Source organism: Callionymus lyra, chromosome 4 (genome assembly GCF_982586985.1).
Source record: "Callionymus lyra chromosome 4, fCalLyr1.hap1.1, whole genome shotgun sequence".
Classification (NCBI taxonomy): domain Eukaryota; kingdom Metazoa; phylum Chordata; class Actinopteri; order Syngnathiformes; family Callionymidae; genus Callionymus; species Callionymus lyra.
Genome location: NC_141821.1, coordinates 20,895,398 through 20,921,806, shown reverse-complemented (window position 1 = coordinate 20,921,806; position 26,409 = coordinate 20,895,398). Strand labels below are relative to the sequence as shown.

At 38.2% G+C, this 26,409-nt stretch overlaps 1 protein-coding gene across 1 annotated transcript in view; it reads left to right on the top strand.

The window, feature by feature from the left end:
* The first annotated feature begins 351 nt into the window (after window positions 1-351).
* Window positions 352-26,409, top strand: part of tgfbr1b (transforming growth factor, beta receptor 1 b) — a 40,317-nt gene continuing 14,259 nt past the window's right edge. The window contains exons 1-4 of the mRNA XM_087789142.1: window positions 352-451; window positions 17,754-18,005; window positions 20,679-20,942; window positions 23,808-24,038. Of these exons, the coding sequence (XP_087645268.1) occupies window positions 388-451; window positions 17,754-18,005; window positions 20,679-20,942; window positions 23,808-24,038 (811 nt within the window). The 5' untranslated portion in view covers window positions 352-387. The remainder of the gene's footprint in view (window positions 452-17,753; window positions 18,006-20,678; window positions 20,943-23,807; window positions 24,039-26,409) is intronic.

The window sequence follows — 26,409 nt, the reverse complement described above, 5'->3', positions numbered from 1 at the left end:
AACAATTAAATAGTCTAGTGTTGTACTAAAAAAAATATATAGTTATTCCTGCACATTTTTAAAAAATGTTTTATATGCCTAAATCATTCTGTCACATTTCGGGATTTTTTTTAAACATTACTTGTGGCTTCCTTGTTCAAATAGGTGTGAGAAACACGCATTAATGTGGTGGGTAAATGAAATCTTTGTCTAGTTTGTTTACAGCCACGGTAGAGTGATTCCATCAGGGAGGGGTGTGAGAGGCGCCTCGGCCAACCAGAATCGCCCATTGTCCAAACCACTGCTGATTGGGCGGGGCTTAAGTCGCGCTCGGCCAATCAACGGCGACCCTTCAACTGAGCCAGAGAGAAGTTCAACAATCGGCAGCTAGTCAGTTCCCTAGCCACGATGAATGCAGTACCATACCTGCTGTTCGGACTCCTGTTCGGCTTGAGGATACAACAAAACACCGGTAAGTCTCTCTCACGGCTGGAGGACAGGTGTGTTTGTATCGCTTTTTGGGGGTTTCACACCGAGTTGTGCCGCTTGGCGTGACCAGGAAAAGCTCTTTGTTGAAGAAGCCCGAGGAAGCAGTGTGTCCAACTAAGATGGCGCGGGGTCGGCGCTCGCCTGCTGCTGCGTGTCTGTGGAATGTTTATTGTCTAGAAAAAAAAAGAAGGGGAGAGAGAGAAGCCAAAAAGTCACCGTGGGCTTAACGGCCAGCGGGGTGTGGGTCCGAGCTGTCGTCTCTTTTGGACCGTTACTTTTTTTTTTTGGGTTCCCTCCGAGAAGAGCAGTGGAAAAGTCTCGCCCAGTGTCTGCTCGCTGGGCAAACAAGAAAGAAAAGTTGGAGTCGCTCGTTTGTTTGTTCGTGTGTGTTGGAATATTTGCTCTTTGTCAGCTTCCGCTTTGATTTTGTTCCCCCGTGTTGAAGTTTTAGAAGTGAACTTGAACGTTTCACGTCACCTCAGCTGTGGAGACGCGAGGTGAATATTCGCTCTTTTCCGTTGTTTTCCTGTGCCATAATAAAGCTCTTATCTCTGACAGATCTTCTCTCTGACAGATCTTCTCTGACAGGGTCGCACTGCACCATCGCTGATCGGGAGTTGAGCGAAAAATCCATTGTAATACAGCTGCTACTACAATCTTCCTGTCATGACTTTAAAATAACATTCTCCAGCAACGATGTCAAGCCTTTTTATCCAGGCTCAGATAGGTGTAATAACGGAGGAGATATTTTGTGTGATAGTCCAGAATTCTGACAAAGTGCACTCCACTACTTTTTGCAAGATTGCATATAAAATATATTTTTCAACTGATGGACCAAGCTTTTTTTTTTTACCCCCCCCACACTCTATCTAGTCCGCTTCAATTCTACTCTAGTCCGGGCAAACTGACTCCCTAATGGTTTCAGATACACCGAATTGTCAATGGGAATCACCATTCACTCCCGTCTCGCAGAATGGAATGTCCACTGTGTTCCACTCTGTCTCTTTGTGGTTGCATGTGCAGCAGAAGCGTGGTGGTATTCTTTTGTCTCATTACCCACCGTGTGATGACAAAAGAGAAAGACACGGCTCTTTCCATCGAATCGGGGGAAATGTACGTTTTAATTTGTCCGTTCCAATTTTTTTTCTTTTGTGTGTAGTACGGTAGTGCACGCTGCTCACACTGCATGTATTACACACAGGCATCAGAAGCTTCCCGTAGCAAACGTGCAGCCGTGTCCTCATACACCCCTGCTACCCCCAGAATCAGGCTAGTTGTTAAATTGATACATCGGCTCTGAGACACGAGCGTTCTCAATTCTTCTTTCTTTGTCTGGCAATGGGATTGTCATGGCGGGGCTGCACGGTGGCAAAAGCTGCATTATTTGCACCAGAAAGAAATACTTTTGAGACGGAAGATAAAGACAGATGATCGGTCCGTCACCGTACACTTGCATAATGGTAGTGGCGTGAGCCCCCCCCCCCCTCTCTTGCAAAAGATTTCCCCCTGGCGTGATTTAATATGTGATTTTAATACTCATTTAGTGATGCGTTTTACATGTCACATGTAGCTATGGGTGCAGCATTGCATCCCTGCAGCTTGCACGTGTCCTCATCCGCATTCAGAGTTGTACGACTTTGAATGGTAGTAGGCTAAATTAGGCGGTGTCACGACGGCACAATAGCCGCTGCCCATTCCACACCGTCACCCCACAGCACCCCCACCTCACATAACCCCACCCCCGTTTGTCTGCACTGCAAATTGTGGGCAAGGATTAGGAAGCGCGGCGAGATCCAGCGACGAGGAAACGGGTCTTGTAAGGATGTGGTACATCAGGTCGCTGTAATTTTACTTGTAGAATTCCTAATCGGTCTCGGGACGGAGTCTGTATTCCCGAGGGTGACGGTTAACTGTAAATGAGCAAGGGTGGGAAGGCGCAAGCTGTGTGTCAGCATCTCACAGAAGCTTCGCTTCTGGTTAAAACGTTGCAAAGATGTGCATGTTGTCGTTTTCTTGACGACTCGGCTCTATAGGTTGTCGAACCTCGTATTACTGTACACTGTACAGGAAGGTCATTCAATGCATACTGACCTTGGATGAGTTAATAATTGCATAACACATAACCGGCCATAGTCTCGCTCTCTCTGAGATCAGGTCTGTTGTTGTTGTTGTTGTTGTTCATGATTAATCTACACATTTGGTGGGTAACACTATATTGAATTGATGTATATAATAATGGCCTGTAATAAAGAAATGATAATCTGATCCTTACAAGTTTTGTCATCTTTGTGACAAATTGTTAACAAATGTTATGAATATTATTAAAAAGGTTCAAGTATTATTTACGCATCAAATAAAAAGAAAAATGACCCTGTTTCACATGTTTGTTCTTTTACATGCAGTGCGTTTGTATAGTAAATATATTTGTGTTAGACAAACACCTTATACTTTCCAAAATGAATTTGACTTTCAGCGATCGTTGCACCACCATGTCTACTTGCGACAGCAGTAGATGCGAGTGCGTCAGTGTGAAACATTAAACAAAAAAATAAATAAACTTCCTCTCTCTAATATAAGACTTGTTTTCTGTAAGGTTATGTTTTCTATACAGTTATGTTGTCGGCGAATAATCAACAAAATATTCGAGACATGCCCAAACAATAAATGACTGCTCACCCTACATTGACGTATTCTCATTCAAGTGAGCGCCGCATGCAATCCTTGAAATAATTTAATTTTGGGATGCTTAAATTAAACAATTTTGCATTCTTGCTCTGTTGACCTAGACAAGCTTTGTTAATATCATCTTTAACCCTGTTCATCGCAACTAAAAATGTTGTGTGGCGGACCTTGGCAGCCTGTAAGCAATTGGAATCCTTAAAACCAAGTCTTAAACTTAGAAAAGGCTTGCTTATCCACTTTCTGAAAAGAAGAATGGATACCAATGAGGCTTTTTTAAAGTTAAAAGGAACTTCGTGAACACTTGAGAGGTACTTCAACACCATTTAAATTAGGACTGCTAGAATTATTTATCACTACTTTCTCATAAATGCTTCTAATGTCCGTAATGCTTCGTCATTCTTGTTTTTAAATATACCTTTCTGTTCATTAATATTACATATTTGTATTCAATGGATTTCTTGCTCCCTGAAGCATTTGCTGTTTTTTGAACAAATGTTGCTGTGCAAATAAACACACATTCAAATATTGTCAGAAGGTCATAGGGAAAATAGATAAGTTAAAAAAACTCCTATATAGCAAACAACAATTTCTAATTTGTTGTGGATGTCATGGCTATACAAATATACATTATCTTTTTAGAGGTGAACTGCAATTTCCTTCCTACCATAGGCTTCTAAACGGTGTAGCTGGGAAGCCTGATTGTTCTGCAGAATACGCTTCCTCGGGAAGAGTTGTGTTGAGAATGTCATGCCAAGCCAAATAATGCCACCATCAACTTGAGACAGTATAAACTTTTGAAAGCTGACAAATACAGTAGTTGCCCTTCGTTGAGCTTCATAATCTTGCTGTTGGTTTACCCCCTGATATTTTGAAGAAACAATAAAGAAGGCTGTGTCCCTGATTGCTACTGAAATATTGTCATAGCATTATTTATTTTTTTAAGATAATTTTGTGTCCCCTTTTCAGTCCAATAGGGTTTTCTTTCAGGGATAACTGAACGGTAGTGTGCATGTCAAATCGCCACATAAAACCTCAACAGGGTCCCATGTGTAAAAACGGGATCCTGTGTTTCTTTCTGCCAAGACATTTTGTTTTGCCTTTAAATTTGCAAGTAACTTAAAAATGATTCAGTATTTACCTTAAATGCAACAAAAAACAGGACATCCCCCCCCAAAACATTGTAATATTCCCACTCACTAAGTTCAAGCCAAAGTCAAACATTATTCTGGACATTACTGAAATACTATGGTTTTATAAAATGTTTTTTTTTGCAATCAATTTTTTTATTGAGTTTTTACAAAGACAATGCACAATGAAAACATTTTCAACAAATGTGATAACCCACCCCGACTCTGTCTGAAAAAATAAATAAATACACTTTAGAAGGCGAAAAAGACAAGAAGGGCAACAAACAAAAAAGAACGCAACTAAAAACAAAGATACAGGGTTTTTCACTGTAGTATTTCTCCTTGAAAAATAGAGTAATAAATAAATATTTCAATGATTACAGTTCATTTTGTATTGCTACAATTATTGCAGCAGAGGATTCAGGCCTGAAGGCTTCATGAATCTGCCAGTGAGATGGTTTTGATGGTATCTTTACCACCAATTCTTGACAAATCAAGCTAATAAAAATAAGTGCTTTGTCTGTGTACTGGTGCAGGCAAATGCCAACCAATTTTTTTTTTTAATAATAAATGATATTTGATACATGTTTAATGACATGGTGGGGGCGACTCTCGCACCGTGAGACACGTTTTGCTTGAAGACGGGGCGTTTCTTTTCCCCAGCACAGCCCGACTGCCTGTTTTGGGGGCAAAGAGAGGCCAAACGTACAGTTTTGTGCTTCATGTGCAGTCGCTGTCAGGTCCAGTGTTGAATAAATGCAAGGCATTTGGGTGACCCTGGACACCCGTTGTCCCAGCTCAAGGAACCACAACTAATTTAAAAGCTTGCCGCCAATCCACTGGCGGCCCGATTCAGGGGCACCAATGCGTTAACTAATGGCCTCCCACTCTTTACCTCATGGGGCCTTATGGGTTAACGGATGGTCTCCCACCTTGTTTCCATCACTGGGAGCCCTGGAAATGTCCTTTCATGAGATTTGGAAATGGTGATTGTAGAGAGTTATGTGTCAGGGGGGTTTAACATGCAACAATCCCTCTTCCTCTTAATAAAGTAATAATGTTAGACCATTCTACTGTACACACTTAACAATCACATGTAAATAATCCTAAGCATTGTTAGAGTTGTGCCTTATTAAATTTCCATCTTTCACCTTCAAGTTCCTGCATACATATAACTTGTGCAGTGGTGACTGGTCATCCACCGGATCGAGCTTAAAAAATAAACTCTGAACATAGTGAGTCGTTCTTTATATTGTGGATAAATTTACAATGCTGTTTCAAGTACTTCATACATTAAACTACAGTTGTAACACATTTTTACAATTATTTCATGGATCTTTTTTACTTCTTTGTTTACTAAAAAAGAACCATGTTACTTGGGATATTTAGCATTGAATGATTGAATCATGGATCTCAGTAAAAGGCTTAAAAACAAATCTATATATCAATTAAACACACACCTTCTGCCCGTGAAGTGGGTATATATATATATATATATATATATATATATATATATATATCGATTATAAAGCTATAATAACATCTGTATAATAGCAACTAGGGAAAGTAAAGTGTGTATGCATTGTTTGTTTATTCTATAATACTTGGTTTAAGGTGTTCTGCATCTCAATAGTCAATAACCAAAATTCAAGTACTTTGTCCGCACAAATGGGTGAGTTCAAAAGCTTAATGTCAAGTAGTGTAACATCCTCAGGAAGGACAGATTACTTCACTGACTTTCCGAGATGTCATGTTTGTAATGGTCCAATTAGACTTGTAGTAATAGCTACAAGGAGGGTCTAAAAATGCTCAACAGCATTCATGTCTGTTTTGCAGCATAACAACTGTCATCAAAAGCTTGAACTCCTGTTCCATCATGTGGCAAGGCTTCTGGCTTCTGGAAATGAGGCATGAAAAATGCATTTAAGAACAATTGAAGTTATTTTATGGCGCAGCTCGTGTTTTTCTGTATCGTTTACACGAGGCTTATATTGGCTGTTATGACTGACTCGTACTGACATTAACCTGTTGTTGTGTCACAAACATTTTGTCCTCATCGTTTATTGATGCTTTTCCATATGACGCAACCATGTTGTTAGATGAAAGGGCTCCACTGCAAGGACGTTGTTTATATGGGTCCCACTGCACCGGCGTATAAATCAGGCTCTGCCACCGTTATGTAGAGTCGAATTTCTATGACAAATTGTTTGTTGCTTACATGCCTCGGCAGCAAATGGGCAAGGCCCTGAATGTGTTTGCTAAATTATTTCATCTCCGTTCTTCTCTTGATTTCCTCTTGTCATGTGGGTGTGGATGGGAGCAGCTGTTGGGGTGATAGTTCTGTGAACTTCAGATAAAAAAACACTGCATATTTATAAGGTGGCTGCTACAAGCAGATGTACGGCTTGCCACCCCTTCCATTCTCAATCTGTGCGACCCTTTAAACCTTCGCCTTTTGTTTCTTTGTTTCGTCCCAAAATCACTTCAGCCCATCTCTCGCAACATGTTGGCTATGTGTATATATCGGTGAACCTGAAGAGACGCCTTCATGTTCTCAGTCCCAACTACTTTTAAGTGTTGAAAATGAAGAATTCTTCCCCTATCTCTCTACCGTATCGCTCGACTACCCAGATTTTTTTTTCCTTCACTATCTTTCAAATGTCACTGTGTGTATTAGATAATGATTCATGTATCGTATGATAAATTATGTGTCAAATTCTCAACAAATGAGTTGTCTGTTATGTCTCTATGACTTTGCCAAATTAAGAATTGACTGTCTTCTTTGAATAGTTGATCATTAATCATCTCCTCTGCTGCAAAACAAAGCTAGATATAGTTAGAATTATCTGTTCAATTGAGTCTTTGCTGGTCAATCCTTGGCTATTGTTTTTGTTATCTTGTTCAATCTATGTGGATCGTTTTAGGATCAGGTTGAGTCCAGATTTCCACGGACAGTCTGTGTGTTCTTTATCTTAAGTTAAATTATTTATTTAGAGTTGTAATTGCACAGCCTTGGCTTCATATTCGATGCAAGCACACAAGGAAAGTGTCGTCCAGACGGTTGGCCTACCAGTCCTTTTTCTCTGCTGTCCAGTAATATATATAGTCCACATCTGGTACTGACAAAAGGCTGGCCATAATGGAGTGGGGGGTAGGGAGGATTGGTTGTGTGTATGTGTGGAGGGAGGGGTGGGGGCAAGGGGCATGACCTATGGAAATGACTTGGACCTAAAGATTCCCAACAAAAAAAAAAGACAATCCTCTGAGGAACACTCACTGTGATGAAGTATAGTTGCGGGGGGGTAGAGAGGGCAGGGCAAGTTCAGGGTGTACAAGTAAGTGATAAGATAATTTAAGTATTTTTGGCATCATAGCGATATCGGACACACTCCGATGGTTGTTTTGTCACAATGCAGATTTATACAAAACCTGATCTCGTGTTAGGGATGAGCAATATGAAAAGCAGGTTTTATGTCATGATAACAATATACCATGAGAGAAAAACGTACTGTCCACAAGCTACAGAAACGTCCTGCTTTCTTATTTTTTTAAAACTATATTTTCATGATTTCAACATTTTCAGTGGAAAACAATACTAGTTTTTTGGTACTTCAATACCATTTCTTTACTAGGATTAAATAAACATGGGTTTATTAACGGCACCAACAGTGCATCATTTTACATACAAAGAGTTCTAGCGATTACTAATTTTCTAATGAATGTACAAATAAACATTTATTAAAAGTGGTGAAGAGCAGCCTTCACATTTAAAAGCGAACACTGTTTTGCGTGGTGGATCTGCATTGGTACCAAAGTGTGTGTTCTTGTGAAAATGCTAGCCTGCACTGGCCAAATTGTCTTGAATTTATGAAATGGCGATAGAAATGATAGAAACTATGCATTTTTTTCTATCGTCCCTACAATATATATCATCATCATCATATCACCTACTCTGTATTAGAGCATTACCCATGGCTAGCAGGTTATTTAAAGAATACTCGAACAATTTACAATTACTTTTTATTTTAGTTAATTAGAAATTATGCCTTGATTCTAAATGCAAGTAAAAAAAAAATCGGTTTTTCACCCTTTGAGCTAGAACGACGCATGAGTAAATTTGTGAGGCATTGAGTTAAGAACAAGATCAGGTATTTTTTCTGTTGTGGCCACATCCTTTTATTCTCTTTCCATCTACATTTTCCGGATTGGTCTTCAACTTTAAATGTAGAAAATTAATTTAAGGCATGAAATGTTTGACGTTCATTTTACAGCCTGTCTTATTCGGTTTTAGCTGTGAGCCTGTGGGTCATTGATTTTCTGTAAATGCAACATGAAGTGAATTTAAGTTGCTTCAAGGTGTGTTTGCAGGTACACATGTATGACAAAGGTCCTCTTGATAACTTAAGGGCTAACGTATACAATAAATTATCAGCCGAAAATATTAGCATTCCAATGACTTCTCTCTGACATGTTTTGTCAGTTGACAAGCAGCGGCCAGTCAACTGACTGGTTAAAGAATATCCTCAGCTAAATTAATTTTTATTTTACCAAACGCATAACCAAATGTCAAGTCTTGATATATTCCTCCCTCGCGATTGAGTCTTGTCTTGAACATTGAATTAATTATTGATACTAACTTGATCCAGCTGATAAATTTTAATAACTCTGCCTCCAGCACTTTTAAACATCCTGGTATTGAATGTGAGCAGAGGAGCGTGAAGCCATCTTAATTATGAAATAATATTTAAACTGCTACTTTACATTCCCTGATTATAGGAAGGGTTGCTGGCAAAGCTGCCATAGATGTCAGTTGAGGACAAAGGTGGTCCAAGGACAACACTTCATACTGTTTTAGCCCATAGCGTGTCTTGGTGTAAGTGCAACTACTGGGTTGATTTAAGTGTGTCTTAAATGGATCTTGGACCTCTATTGTACTCATCAGTATGTGTTTGTACAAAACTTTATTTTCATTGAAATATTGACGTTGAAAAATGTGCCAAAGCCCAGCCCACTGAAAACATTTGAGGTCTGAGGTTTGTCATCACGCATCATTACTCCCAGAAGTTTTACGCCCTAACAGATGACTGGAGGAGTAAAGGCCATTATTAAATCATAATGAGCTCTGCTCTTGTAACCTCTTGTTTGCCGAGGGTATTTTAACTTTATGAAGTTCTACTACCCGACATTCGCTAGTACTGTAGTTGTTGGATTGCTCCATTTTTTTTCCCATAACTGTTGTATTTTTTCTTCTGCATTGAAGCTGTGTATCTATGACAACAACATTTCCCTGTTTGTTTTTTTCTTTTTAACAGACTTATTTTATTATTTATTCAGACCCTGCAAGGCTCTCACCTTTTAAAGCTCAGACCTGAATGCAAACTCAAAAACTCTGTTACTGACTAGAATGTAATAGACTTTGCTATGAAAATGTTTTTTTAAAACATTGGAGGTTTTGGGTTATGTAAGTGCATAGCTAAATTGTGAAGCAGCGCGGACTCATTCTCATTATGTGATGCATTCCTGAAATTAGTTTACAAAACAATTTTCTTTTAATATTTGTTGACCTTTTACAGAGGAGGAAAGATCACTCGGTTCTCACTGGTTTGATGCAGTTTTGGTGTCACGGCTTGCTTCAGATGATTGTCAGGCTACTGTCTCAATACCTGCCTTATCTTACATTATTTGTCTGCCCCCACCACTAATAATATGGCTAAAAGCTTGCTCCTTCTCATGGCTCTGTTCCCTCCTCCCAAACATTAGCAAAGTGCAACCAAATCACAACAGCGTCGTAGAGAAACACATGGTCAGCTTTATTCTGAGAGACTTTACTTAGCGGTGTTTACTTTACCGAGTCATTTGACCACATTAAGCAGGAATGTTATTTTCCGAACAGCTATTAGATTTTCAGACCGCTGAAGAAAATGGCACAATTTTTTTAAAGCATTAAGATTTGAATTAACTCAACTTGATGGAATACATCGTTGTGGCCCCAGAAGTGACTGAAAATAATTTCATGCTTGTATTCACTTGTTTACGTCGGCTTGTGATGCTGAGCTGGGCATTTTTCGTCAGTTGTTGTCGAACATTGATTGTTCTCAGCCGGCGGAATAGCTGAGTGTGAATGTTGTGACCCAGTGTGGTGTAATTTATGATGATCTGAGGAAGGAGAAATGGAGATGAGGGATAAATGATAGTCTTAGCAGACAATAAGCTTCACAGTCTCCGGGCAATTATAGGGATCTCGGCATTTGACGGTTGTTTGATTGACACTTGGTCTTTATGATGATGGGGAATAATTGAAGATGATGATGGAGACAGGTGCAGCAGAATTTAAATCGAGGTTGTTTTTAAGTGGCTACCAATATGTATGATTTGTTTTAAAGGGCAACTAATGTGACAACCCAACTCTCCTGACTCACTCGCATGTTTCAAATGCAGTAGGTCTCTCATCATGACCATGTTTTGAACGTATAACTTTATAGAGTTCCCCACCGTCTGCAATCTTGGCGAACAAGAGGTTACGAGAGCTGAGTTTATTATGTCGTAATAATGGTCTTCATTTCTCCTTCAGCCAGCTGTAATCATACCCTGCTTTGTTTATACAATGAATCCCTTAGAGGTGGAGTTTGATGATGCGCTGTGACAAACCTCAATGCTTAGCCAAGCGCTTCGGCAGGGCATAAAAACAACTTTATAGTGTAAATATTTCAGTTAATAATGGCTTTAAAAAAACGGACGCATACTGACATTCAAATCAAAACACTATAGTTTCCCTTTTAATACTTGATGTTTTCTGTTGGAACAGGGTCATCGTGTGTCTCAGTAAAAGCACTTACATTAGTAGTTGAATCATTATGGCATTTAAATCAATGTGAATGAAAAAGAGATTCTTCTTCCTCCTCCAATATACACATAAAAATTAAAAAAAGAGTTCTATAATAATAATATTTATCTAATGTAATTTGGGTTCACTTGAGTTATCATATCTTATTTTTGTGTTGATACATTTATTTGTTCTTTACACAAGATAAAGTGGTAGGAGAAGGAAAGCAACATGACCTAGAAAACGACTCTCAAAAACTGCAATGGATTAGTCATAACAAATGCATAATGTAATGTTCTCTAAATTACGAGTTTTTAATTCGCTTGCATTACTTGTAACCTTGATGCCATGTAGTCAAGGAAATTGTGATTTATTGTATATATTTTAATTCACAGCTTCCTTTTCTGTCAGAAAATATTATTTGTATGCTGATGATGTCTTGATGTCAAGACTCTAATCACACTAAGACAAACATATCTGGAGGTCACATGTTTTAAACAACATCTGATCCAGTCGCTTGTTTAATTTGTTAGCTCATGTTCCCTTTCAGTTTGTCATAATCTGTGTGCATGTCTTGTGACAGACTAGTGACCAGGGTCATTCTTAAATTCTCAATAAGCTTGTCATTTCCCCTTTTTTTGTCCGATCGTACTGTGACTGTGAATTCACCCCTTTAATGAAGGCTTCCAAAGACTTACAAATTCTCCAGTTTTGTTTGTAACATCAAGACCATTTCTTGTACTTTTTCCGGGATCTGATTCCTGCTTAAAATAGCATTTTCTTGTTGTGAAGGGTTTAAAAGGTTCTCTGATAAAAATGTTTTTCTTTCATCAAGTATTTGACGTTGCCTAAATTAGAAGCATGCAATGAACCAGTGCCCTACTTTAGTTTCCTCCCACTCATTCACATCCTTCGATATTTACATGGCTGTAGTGTGAATAATTTTTAGCTGGTAGTAAGAGTTCCTATTATGAATTAAAATGTTTCCCATGAACACTTGATAACGACTTTTGGTGATCCATCAGTCAAACTTTATCAAACAGACATTTATGTCATGTCACAAAGCCTTGGGAGCTGTGGACAGGGTTCTGATCCATTTGTTTGGTCTAGAAACTTGCCTGGCGTCATCCAATGCAATATCTAAGCTTACTCAATCAGATTTTGTCTATTCAAATCCTGTCCTTGCATCGCCTCTGTCTCGGCGAATGTTGTGTTGTGTGTCTCTGGAACTGTGATTGAGTTATCCTGACACCAACGCACCATTGAGGAGAGCGATCTCCAAAGACAAAGGCAGGAAAAAAACCAAGCACATTTACCTTAAAACCCACTAACGGCTAAATAATTAGATATTTTTTATACAATTCCTTGTGGAGTTCAAATGTACCATTAAAATCAATTCCACGTGCACACTTGTTTCAAAGTTCAAAGCAACGTATCCTGACTTACTGACTGATAACCTATATTTAAAAATGTCAATGAAAGTTGTACATTGTAATCCCTGTAGTGGGTTGGTAGGTTACTGCCATATTTGAATAAAATAAACAAGTGTTACATGTGTTGTAGTTAAAGTTAATTCTAGTAACTGGAGAAACTGCAAACTGATGCACTGATGCTAATTAAAATTGTTGGATATTTTTTTCTTCTCAAAAAGGCAGTATTGCAAGGTTTAAGGTAAACAAAGTCTAAAAGTCATGATGTCTGTATTTTGTCTGTTTGTTCTGTAATTGTCTACATAATAACCGGTTACAAGCAAAGTAAAAACCTTTCAATGAGTCATGCGGGTCTAAATATAACGCATCTATTTCTGAATTCAAGTACAAAATAATAATAATAATAATAATAATAATAATAATAATTTCAAAGTCAAAAAATTCTCACAAAAGGGTTGAAATAATGAAATGTTAAGAAAGAAAAAACTTTCCTAAATGCAGGAGTACCTAGTCGAGTATTTCAACGTTCTACTAATTACTAATAGTTCTCCTTTTGGTCAATTTTGAGTCTTACCATCTTGAACATTTCAAGTATCGCGTCTAGTTACGTTATGAAATTCATGTGAGCACTGTTTTGACTTAGTTTCATTAATGAGTAATACGCATTTGTCAGTTATTTAGAAAAAGTGTTTAACTTTATTTTATATCGTACATGATTTGGGCTTAAATCGGAAAAATATACGCATACATTTATTTTACAAGTGCACAAACACATCTTTTTAAAGCTGTTCACCTAACTTGCAGGCAACACAACTGGACAATGAACGGTGTCTTCTCTGCTACAACATCTCAACAATTATGTTGATGACAAGAAACAAGACCCTTGTGGGAGAAGCCAAAGCTTCACACATGCATACTCCACTAACATCCTCGAGAGTGATGCTCTCAGAAAATGGGTCAGTTCTTAGATAACAGATACATAAATTCTTCTTAAAAATCAAGGTTGTCACTTTGAGACCTCGGGTGTGTTGTACAAGCAAAGTTGATGACTTTACATGAGCTGATTAGAACCAAGTAGAGCGCAGCTGTGTTTCTTATTAGATGGCCTGGTTCTGCAGAACACAGTCTACAGTTTTCCAGACGATAATTTATGATTCTTTCCAAAATGCATTTTTTCATGATGCGGCAAAATGCTAAGTAAGATTCCTACCCTTCTATAAATAATCTTTGCCGCTTTGTAAATCGGTTTGTCACACTTTTATGGGTTTCAGTTATTAATTATTCATGATAATTGTCTCAATCTTTACAAGATGTTGAGAAAAGGTTCAACCTATAAAAATCGGTTCGATTTGCAACAACATCCTTTTACCCTTCGGGTTCCTGAAAGACTCCTCGATTTTGAATAAAACCACCAAGAGCATGTCTGCTAGTTCTTGACAAAAGTAATGACTTTTTCTTTTCAAAACCAGAAGGTTTGTTTGAATGGTTTTTTCAAAGATGAAAGCTCCGCTTTGAAATTGTTGTTCAGTGTTGATTTTGAGAAAGTTAAAGATTCAAGTGAAAACCATTCATAAGATTTTCAGACGACTCGTTTTAAAAAAAAAAAAACAACAAAAAAAAAGAATTTATTTGATTCTGATTGTTGCGGAAAATTGTTGCCTTGTGTTTGGTTTCATACGAGGTCCAGGTCTACAGTGAAGGGGGAGAAATACACAGAACCTGCTTCTCCTCTTAACATATAATAGAAAAGAGTGAAAAACTTTATAATATTCAACCTGATTGCTAAAGTTGAAAAAATGTATGAGTAGAATTGCACACTTGATAATTGTCTTTTATTTAAACGTTATTCAAGGGGGAAACCAATATGAAATAGTATTAACTTATGATGGCAAATGGTGAACTCATTCACATGCTCTTTTACTTTCACAGAATACATGTCACAGAAGAAGTTTCTTATAGCAGAAAACACAACAGTAGTCTTAAAAAACTTCGGCTACTTCTTATGGGAGAAGCATCATATTGGGGCGATGGAGCCGTACTTTAAGATGCGCCATTTATTTCCGTCGGACTGGTTCCCAGACAGGTTCCCCTCACCTCTGCATGTCTTGAGTTATTCTTGTTGTCGAGACGGTTGAAACTGTTGGCTGAGGTGGTGCCCCTGCTGCAAAGCTATGGTTGAGTCAGAGCTAGCATTTATTCCTCACCCGTCTTCCCCGTAGCGATCTGTCGTCTTTCCTACTTCAGCAGACGCCACCCAAACACGCAGCCCACTCAAGCTGTTGTGATTTATTCAAGCCTGAGACTTTGCCTGTCTGGAATTTACCTTCAGGCCATGTCTTGAGTTCCAGGAGCAGGAAGTGTGCTTCCAACATCAAAAACATTCTCAGACTGTGTGTGTGTGTCTTTTGTCATGCCTCGTGCTTTTCTTTCTCATGAGTGTGATGTTGAAGTCATTAGTCAGCAAGTCAAGAGGCCAACGTAAAGTTGTTTGTCTACATTTTTTTGGGACAATTTAGTCTGATTCAAACCTAGAAATGTGTTTTAGTACTAGATCATTTCATTCTAAAATAGTCAACAAATGTGCTAAATGGTGCCTTCAAGCCAAAACACTTGGCTCATAGAAGCAAAATATGACCTTAAATGCCCCAAAGTAATGGATTAAAACGTATTGGATTTAACAAGTGCTCAAAGTCCGTATTGGGAAAAACTGAATTTCTCTTGGGTGGTTATTTTGGTTCTTCAGTGTCGCAACATGCATGTTAAATAGTGAAACCAAATCGTCCATGCATTTTTGGGTAAGTTATTTATTTTATATTTCTGAAGGCACCCTGCAGTGCAGCTGGAGCTTATGTAGAGCGCCGGTAGATTTGAACAGTCTTGACAAACTCACCACTACTGCATATCCCCACTTCTAACAGATCATACTTGACTACGATCTGGTCACGATACTTTTTCTCTTCCCTCTTTCATGTGCCTTAGAAAATGACTATCATCTCCTTAACTTAATTTTTTTGTATTATCTCTTTTATTATTTCTTTTTTCCTTGCACTTTATTTTTTTCAACTGCGCTGTTGTGAAAGCTTTTCTATTCTATTCTATTCTATTTAAATGAACAGGGCGGTGTATCTCTTTGTCTTCACATTGCCACCCTTATGTAAGTGTGTCAGTGCTAAATTGGCCACAGCTTTGTAGAAATTCAAAATAACCATCCGAATCCTTATCTTTCAGATTCAGTGACATTGGTCCGTATAACTAAATGAATCGGTTGGATTTCAGTCAAACGTGTTCCTGAGTACATGCAGCTCCAGCTCGACTGTTATCTCTGGTGTTGAACTAAACTCTCGTCTCACAGTCACCATGATCTGATACACTTTTCATGATGTTGTGCAACAGTATGTTGGGACTGCACAAGTGTTTTCTGCATTTGTCCTTGTCAGATCCTCTGCCGCCCGGAGGCCTGTGCTGTGAATTATTTAAGGTCTGTGTTCTAGATGGTGTGTAGTGTTGCTTTAGCTCGGCCAGCCGTACGTGATGCGTTACTGAGCCCCACAGAAGGGTTTTTGCTGCTGCAGTGGGAGATGTAAAGGAAAGTATTGCTCAGCAGATGCGCTGCACAAATGCTCAACTCTGCCAGACCTCACGCTGTTTTGTGCTGTGTTTTTGTGTCGTGCAACTACAGTGTAAAACAAGATTCTTGATGGCTCATGGATAGTTCCTGATTTATTTTGTATAAGGTTTACAGGGATAAATATCTAAACGTGATTTTTAAATGACACCCTGACAAACTTATTTGGCGTACATGATCAGGTTGGTCATACTGTGTACAGTTATTGCTGTGGGCTGGGTTAGCACAAACTGGTTAGGTCTTCACCATTGACGGGCTGAGTTTGCATTGGTGCACTTCAAGACACTGTATTAATGCTTCTGGGTTTTCCAGCCGTGGAACAATACAGTTCAAAGTAACAATGATTTTTACAGTGGCTTTGAGATAGATTATTATAATTTACCTATGACTGCCGACCACAAACGCGAGTCAAATCCCAGTTCTACAAAAGTTAAACGCCTCATAAATACTCCTGGCTTGAGGACTCAAGCTGGTTTTACTCTGAACTATACTAAAGTAGTAATTAGCTTCTCAGTTGTTAGCAAGACTGGGCCTCTACTTATCAAAACATTGCAATATACTTGATGAAAGAAACAAAGACATTATTGTACACAAATTATGTATTTTTGTATCTATTGTGCTCTATTTACAGTACAGATGTTTTATTCATGTTTTACTGTGTCTAGACGAAAGTCATGTTTATGAATTATTCAGGACATTCAGATTGATAATAAATATTGATTGATAATGAAATATTTGAAAAACAGAAGAAGGAAATGATGGACATCTTGTTGTATCCAACATTAACTCATTTTAAAAAATGGACCTGCTTTGGCTAACGAACAAGTTTTGTACAATAAAGATGTCTAGTGTATCTCAAGCAAATTATTGGTGCACTATCCGTTTGTCCTGCAGATTCGTTGGCTAACACGGTTAATGCGAGACAAATTGAGTTTTTTTTCTTCTTTTTTTTCTTTACCAGAGTTGACTGAGGTAATGTCTCATTTCAAACCACAAAAACATGTTCACAAAGAGGAGAAAAGCAATTTGTCTACACCAGAGTTGCGTCGTTATTGTAATTTGCCCCCTTTTTTTTGACATTTAGAGAGGATAAGAAACATTAAATTATAGCTTATCAGTGACCTTTGGTTCAAAGGATAATGTGTGCGAATGAACTGATCGGCTGTTAATTGCTCTAATCTGTTGGACAGGAATCACAAAATGAAAAATGTTGTGACATCATGAGACTGGAAGTGTGACTGACTAGTGTGTCATTACAGAATCACAGCTTTATTCACCAGAAAGGATGGAAAAATGGTTCACTTGTATCACTCTCTATTGAGTTTTGTCACACTTATTGGCCTTTCTCAAATCTTAAGCTTTTATTCTGCAAATATGCATTGATGGGTGAATTACATTTTGAAATGCCAGCAACAAAGAAACGGATCAACTATTGGGATATCTGCTGATGAATTCTCATTTATTTGGTGTAATAAAATGTGTTGAAGAAAAAAATATTGACTAATGCACGGAAATACCGATACCCAGGCACACACTGTGACCCTTGCTGAAACCACCGGTTGCTTATACCACATTTCTTTCTTCCCTTGTGCGTCCAGCCCTCCAGTGTTACTGTGATCGCTGCAGTGCCAACTCCAGCTGCACCACCGATGGAGTCTGTTACGTCGCCATCAGCCAGTCAGGCGGACGTCAAGCAGCCGAGCGTCGCCAGTGCGTGCGTGACGTTGAACTCATTCCCCGAGACCGGCCGTTCATCTGTGCCCCGTCCACGAAAGGTGACACGGGCATTTATCCACTGTGCTGTACCACGGACTTCTGCAACAAGGACCCCAACATCACACTGTTCCCTGGTAAATATACACAAACACACGCATGATTAACAGAATATCTTTGTATTAGAAAATGTAATACCTCAACTTTTTTTGAACTTTATAAAATGAAAAAACTGTTTTAATATATTTAAAATAACGGCTGTTAATCACTGGTCTTATTATCATTGTGAAAGTTTTGACTTCTGTGGTGGGCCTTGTTGCCACAGCATGTTTTTATAAGAGACCTGCAGGACCTATGGGTTCAGGTGACAGAATTGTTGTTGTCAATTCAGCTTGTGCAGTTGAATCTGGACAGTGTTTGGGCGCTCCCACCTCAGATCCTTTGTTTTAAAGAGTTCCGGTCAAATAAAGCGTTTAAATAATTAAAAATTAATGATTCTGTATATAGTTTGAAAACTGAACTATTGTACGTGTGCAATGGTAAATTATCCAAGTGTACATTTGTTAAAAATGTCGTTTTTACAATCTCATCTTGTCCTTTTTATATCAAAGGGGCAAATAGAGAATTTAAATGTTCTATTAAAATGTTAATTTAAATTCCAACCCTTTAGCGTTTGTGTCATTCTCAATTATTTGCTTATCATCTTTTCGCCTCTCCATTTGATCTCGATGTTGGATGTCTCTCGTCAGTCGTCTGACAAGTCGCGTCTGCCAAAAATCATCCCGAAACCACAAACAAGGAGGAACATGTGTCATTAGTGCTGTTTTTAGCAGATGCGGTCCACACTGCTGCACTATACTGCTCAAGTGAGTGGGGAATAGTCTGGTGCCGGCAGCCCAGCAACAAATTAGCATTCTCAACTTTAACTTTTGGCTGCTTTAATTAGTTATGTTCTCCTGAAATTGTTAAATATTCTGAGCCGTGCCAGTGCCCGGGGCACGCGTTGCCTCTTCCAAACACAAATATTGGGAGTTGTTCCAGTAGATAAAATACTACCCTTTTATCAGCACAAACAACACTTTTGAAGCAGAGGACCAGACTTCACGGCTAATAAAAAAAGCGCTTGCAGGAACACACTGACCACTAAACCTTTTCATTTTTTTACATGTTAACATTCAATTAAAGATTTCTCTAGTTTTAGCGTGTAGCGAGCAGCTGAGAAAAGGGTAATTCATTTGTGTCACTTTAGAAAAATGATTTCGAAGCACATCTATTTTTTCCTAGGCACAGAAGGGATGCATTATTTTTATCCAACGTTTTTTATTTCAAATTGGTGGTAAGGGTTGCTACACTATTAGAATTCAACATAGTTTGGGCTTTGAGTTTGTTACTCAGTAAGTCGATTTATTTTCTCCACACAGTTAACCGTCACTCCAAAGTTTGTTTTAATATTGTATTTTGTTCGTATTGCAGAAACTCTACAACCAACATGTTAACATGGCCTCTGTTTCAGGAGAAAATCTTGAGAATGTTACCCATACTTTAATTTTAAACCAAAGGCTGAAACATTCAAAACATTTGCGGCTCCAGATGAAACACCGAACACCACCAGTATGAATTTCTATCTTAAATTTAAACACATCATTTGTTACACCCCAAAAGAGTTACGATCAATTGTGAATCCCAGCTTAATGTCATAACTGATTTAGTCATCTTGTTGGCTGGTGCTAAAATGCAAAGAAGCTTAAATCACGACGGGCATGTCCAGCTTGAAGGATGCTTGAATGGATACGTTTGTCTCCGTTTCTGTGCTTTACAAAATCCTAATCACACATATATTTTTACTGCATAGTCCCAAATAATTAATTCTGTCTTCTGCTGCTTCGAAGAGATATGGACGATTCATCAGCAACAGAATACCACTAGACGAAGCATCAGCTCTCATTTCCAAGGAACAAAGTTGGTGATGTGATTTACCTCCTCGCCACAAAACACATGACAAACAGTCATAGCTTAGACGTTTGCTGTTGCTGAGTTAGAAATTCCCCACAGTCGTACAACAAATACAAATCTTAACTTGGAATATTAAACATCGGAGAATGGTTGGTGAGATTTACAAGGGTTTTGACATAAACTGCTGCTTCTTTACTGCTGCTTTTATTGAAACGTGTCTTGTGGGAACCGAGCAAACCACCAAAGTGTGTTGAATTGATGGAATATCTATATCTATAAAGGACACTTAAGTCAGCTTGGTTTACCCTTTCACAGGTCCTTCAGGGGTCCTACAGAGCTGTTTTTGGGCTCAGTATAACCGCCATGAACTACCATGTCAAGACTGACTCGGTTTTTGATTTTTAGATTCTTAATCCACAAATGCAGGTTGTACGCCAACTACTTCCATTTTATTTGTGCTACTGTGAAAAGGCCAATTTTCTTAACTTAAACACTACAACTCTGTACCCCAAATTTTTCAGATTCTGATAACCCTCAGCTGAAAAATGAGGCTTTTTAAGTCCATGCAACATTCTAACAGGACAAGAAAATATTTAAGACTTATTTACAGGGCCTTTTGCGAAAAATATTTTAAATGAAAAATGCAGTTTTGTTTCTTGAAAAAATTCACTTCAGCTAGTACTATATAATGTCATAGCTGAGTTTGTTATTCTCATGTTATATTCCAAACCGCCCAATTCATACACTTACCTGATCCTGTTGTGTAAAAGACAATTCCACTTAATTCATCACGTTAGCCTTAGGAAAAATGAAAAGTGGATAAAGCCACTCATCTGTCAAAAATGTGCTTTGTCTAGCGGTTCCCACGGTGAAGACCCCGTCTCTTGGCCCGGTGGCTCTGGCTGCAGTCATTGCGGGACCCGTCTGTGTGCTTTGCCTGCTGCTTGTTTTGGCATTCTACATATGCCACAGCCACCGAGGCGCCGGCGGTGCGGCCCACCATCATCACCATCATCGGGTACCCAACGAAGAAGACCCCCATATGGACCACCCCTTCATCACTGTAGGCACAACGCTCAAGGAATTAATCTTTGATATGACCACCTCTGGCTCTGGATCAGGTACGTAAAATCGTGTTGTCTGCACCTTTATGAAAAGCTATACATACTTAAAAATATCCTACTAAAACTGGCAATTGAGGTCATTCTTTATTGCCCATCAAAAACTGACCTCTTTATTTTTTGGTTGTTTATTAAAAGCTGGCAAAAAAAGCCCCCAAAACGGTAATGCTTTTTTTTTACTCTCATAATGTGGCACACTTGATAAGGTTAATAAACACGATAGCGCAGAGAAAAGAAAGTGACTTGGAGGGCATTTAAGGGCCCTCATCATATTCCACGTGGTCCTCAGCATCCTTATAAGATGAAAACACGTGTTCATATGATTTCACTTCATCACACTTTTAAATTGGCACTAAATCTATTTTTGTTAAAACGATATCAGAAATATCACCTCATACGTTTGTGCCTCACCACAGTGGCCCACTTTAAAAAAAAAAAAGGCTGCCTTGAAAGAGTAGATCAATGTGAAATAACTGGAGATGAATAATAACTTTTTGTGGCCACTGTAAATACATAATATAGGATATTTATTGTATTATGGTGTCCAGCTCCCTTCAAATCTTTGCAATGATTGCTCAAAGATGGAGCTAGCTTCAGTTAGCAAATTGTTTGGTCTTGGAGAAGAATGTCTCTGCTCTGATCTGAATCGAGGAGCTGAGAAAAATACAAATTTAATATAGCATTTTATTTTTAAAGACACTATAGTGCTCCTGGTGTCTAATTTAAAGGCCTTAAAATCTTATGGTATAAATAGGCCAATTACTAGTGGCTTTTTATAGTTGTTTTGAATCTGCTTTCCCTCTCTTGAGCAAAAGTAAAAAAAAACTGATTTATTTGTTCTACATTTGGCCCCCACTCTATTTCTCCAGAGACCCTGGAGACAAAACCAGGGCAATTGGTACAACCCGACCCAGGTTTATCACAGCTGTGGCTGTGCTTGTAATGTAGAGAGTAGATGGTGTCGCTGGCTTTTTGAATTTCCCTTAAAAGAATGTGCTTAACATATCTTTTCCACCCAATGGGGCGCATTTAGAAAGAGATTGGCCATACGCTAGTTTTTCTAAAGAGGTCTAACCTGATAATGCAGACTGGGCTGGAAAATCTTTTCCGTATGAGGGATTTAAATTGGCACAATTTATGTCTGTGGGCAGACTAGCACCTCTAGCCTGTTGCCAAGAAAGCACTTGGATTCATTGTGTAGCTTTTCGCACGTACTCTATGATACACACAGCGTGGGACTGTGTCAGTGTTTCCCCAAAAGTGTAAAAAAAAAAAATACTTGATGTGTGTATCAGGAGGATTTAAACTTGCTCTTTTCAGGCCAGTGGAGAAGCAGCAGAGACGCATTAATCTCTTTTGATTTGACTCCCATGCCCACGTTATCTTGCACATCAGAAAGCAAGCAAGGTGTTTAAACAGTTTCCCGAGCCCTGACATCAGCGCTTCACCCCTGGGATAAAGACTTCTTGATGTACAGGGAAAGAGTGCAGTGAATCTTCCCATGGGATCATAATAGATTAAATCCCAGACACTGAAAAATGAGCTGAGAAAGAGGAGCAAATTGAGTGTATATATCTTGAGATTTAAACAATGATGAAAATGTGATTTCACCCCCGCAAAAGCGGTAAAAGCTGTTTTAAATGTGTGATACTTGTTTTATTTTGTTCACATTCTCTGTAAAGTTTTCATTCCAGACCTTGGGAGGCAATCTAGATAAAAACAGGCTTCCTCTTTTCACTTCACTTCAATTCTGCTGTTTACCAAAATGTTAATTGAGCCTCTGAAATTAGGTCTTTATTTGATTTAATTATAATTTCAAGTGTTTAAGTCGCGCCGCTTAGACAAAGCCAGGTCACCTTCGCAACCTTACGTCTGAGACTTTATGACTATGTCTCTGGGCAGTTTGCTCTGAAGGACACGTTTAATCATAAGACATTCCAAAGTTGTGTTCTGAGTCTGTAAAGATCCTAGTGAATAAACAAATGATAATCGATTTGAACTTTTTCCCCGGTATTTCATTGAGTAACTGATCAGTCTTTTTTTAATGGGATTGACGTTAAAAAACACATTGGTCCACAAATAATCATCATCAGTTGCTAAGCTCTTTGAGTAATGAGTAGAAAGTAACTTCTTCTATGTTGGAAATTAAGTGATGTACTGTAAAACAAGTTTTCTTCGATTAAAATTATTTGAAAACTATGATTTTATTCAGTGTAGTTGAGTTGCTGGGTTGCCACTGCACTGTGATTTGGACCCGATATGCTGTCATTTCAACCAGTATAGAAGGTCTTCTCTGTTGTTTTTGTTTTATTTGAGTAAAGTTTGACCTACAATAACAACCCAAACACCTCAAGCGTCTTTGTTGCTACATCCGGTGATGTAGCGCTGCTTCTTCCCCGCTGAACGCAAATTGTTGAGAGAGGGGCTTGGCAGTTAATACTAATTATACACATTGGATGCACTTAGTAGCAACAAAGTAAGAACCGAAAAAAATAAAAATCTTTATTGATGTTGACAAAAAAAAAACACATTGCACGCTTAAAAGTGCATTCAATATTAAATAATAAAATTATGACTGATAAGTGCACAGAAAAACTCAATTAAACACACTTAACAACCACAAAATACAGTTCCGGCTTTTAAAAAAACAAAACAACAAGCGATTAGTCAAGACACGATGATGATTATGATTCCCAGATAAGTGGTAAAAATGAGACCAAATGCCCAGACTCTCAGACGACTGAAACTTGTCTAGACTAGACATTTTCTGCATGTGACGTATGTAAGTAAAAAGCAAAAAGACCCATCTTCCCTAACACTCAGTCATTAGCATACTCCTTGCTAATCTCTAATTTTCTTTTCCAGGCCTGCCCCTGTTGGTGCAGAGAACTATTGCCAGGACCATTATCCTCCAGGAGAGCATCGGGAAGGGTCGCTTTGGGGAAGTGTGGCGAGGTAAATGGCGGGGCGAGGAAGTGGCCGTTAAGATCTTCTCTTCCCGAGAGGAACGCTCTTGGTTCCGTGAGGCTGAGATCTACCAGACAGTAATGCTGCGACACGAGAACATCCTGGGATTCATCGCTGCAGACAACAAGGGTGAGGAACATCAAATGGTCCACACTAGCTGGGATTCAGCTTGTTGAGCTTTCTCCTGAAGAACACTTACAACAGGAAGAGTGTTGTTTTAATTCTGAGTAGTCCATTGGAGACAAAACACATCATGCATTCATGTAAAATGATTACTTTCTGAGGTTATAGCAACCGAGCCTCGTATCAGGCAACTGATCTTTAATTCAACTCAACGGCTGCGAGTGCTCTGGAGTGTTTGTGTTTTAGAAGTGCATAATAAAATTTTCTCTCTTTCTGCGGTTGATGCACAAACCCATTTTTCCTTGCCAACTTTTTAATTCAATTTTCAAGTCGGACATACAGTAAGTGGATGCGAAAACCTCTACATATAAAAAATGTTGTGTATAATACATCATGTACCACTGACAAGGACACTGACCGACTTCAGGGTTCACCTTCAAACCTTCTCTGGGTTGTTCATGAATTAAAGGCAGGAGCCATGACATAAGTCATGGTTTGAAAAGCTCCTCACATATCACTTCAACCATTCCTGAGTGACGATCATGCATAATTGTGCATTATTGTACATATGGCATTTAATTAAGTTGTTTTTTTCATATATTGCGGTGTAAATGTTTGGATCAACTTTAGTCATAAACCGTAATGAACATGCTTTCACTCCCAGTTTTTTCTCTCTAATCCAAAGTGAAAAACTGTCATTAACAAGTGACATTATGATGGAATCGTCTGATCGGAATTTTAAAAAAACGTGCCGATTTTATTTATGTATTTTGTTTCTCCATTATCCAAAACGCCAAACTTTTATTTTTAAATCCTCTGAAAAACCTACATTCCCAATTGTGACGTCTGCGATTCCTAATTTATCGAAGAAGAAAGGACCAAAGGAATTTGCTAAACTTGCAACCAAGACGTAATCCAGAAGATGAAGCTATCAGGTGTTGGACTGATTGACACTTTAATCACTGTTTAAAATAATTATTGGTTCTTATTTTTAATTTGGCATTATATTTAAGCTTATTTTTTGATTGAAATGATTATAAAACTGCCTGCTGGACCAGAACGATTGTCTTACTGGAGAAGTACAAAACCAGTTTGCGTTCCCAGTGAATTTAATTGAAAAATGCTTCAGCATAGCTGCGTTTTAATATTGAAATATTACGGATATTATTTTGTGAACCTGTCAAAGAGGCCTTGCATGTACTCGTGGAACTACATCCAGGTAACTACAAATGTGGCTCCTGCTGACTTAAAGTTGAATTAAGTACACAAATTATTATTTGTATTCTCAACCACCAAGAATTGACAAACGATAAATGATAATAATGTTAAGTGCCAAAAAATGCTGCCAATTTAACGACAAAGTACTGAGGGTTTTTTTCTCAATGTTTTTATTCTTGATACTGTATCAATATTATTTATTTATTTAACCTTTAAAATAATATTTCATTTTAATTCAACGTTACTTTATTGCTTATATTCCAATAGTGTTTGTATAAAAGACAAACATTCAGTGTTTTATTTTATTATTATTTAACGTTTATTGATTCGTGTGCTGCAACTAAAACCCTGGCCACTAGTTGGCAACGTTCGTCAGTTCCTTCCTGGCAAAATAACAAGAAAGCCGGCAAAATGGCAGCAATGACTGAAAAAGGAAGGATAAACCAGGCTCCGGAAGCTTTTACAGCTGATGTTTGGATTCATTTTGGCTTTAAAACAAATATTAAAGTTAAAGGATTAAACATCGACAGGTATGGCATTGCACATTGCTCCAGGTTTTTTGAGACTAGTAATTCACTTTATTTTGCTCTTTTAATATACATTTTTATTTCATATATTTTACTATTTTGTTAATATTTTGAAAGGGAACTTTCCTACATGCACTTTCACGTTTGATTTGAAGGATTATATACTATATTCTTTGTTGTAAAAGTCAGAAAAAGTATTGTTTATTTAAAAGAAAAAATGTATCGTTGTTCATACAGTATGATACTATATCACAATTTATTGTATCAACAGATTTATGCTAATACACAGCTCTAAACAGTACCTGATATACGTATAAAATATATACGTTTATATACTTAATATAGACAATTCCCCCCCCCCCCCCCCCCTTCGTATTATTTTCATGTATATACCGCTCTGAACAATTTACTTTTCAAGTATTCTGACAGTTTGTCACTAGTTTAATTATTACTTTCATTTTAACTTTCATGTTAATGTTTGAAACGACATTAATATCTATAACTGCTCTCTGATGCGCCTTTTCTCGAGCTCCTCTGCCACTTGTCACCCGCACACGTCTTGACTGTGACTCAATTATCTGAGTCCGTGAATGTGATCAAAATGTCTCTTCTGTGACGCTGTAAATGATAAT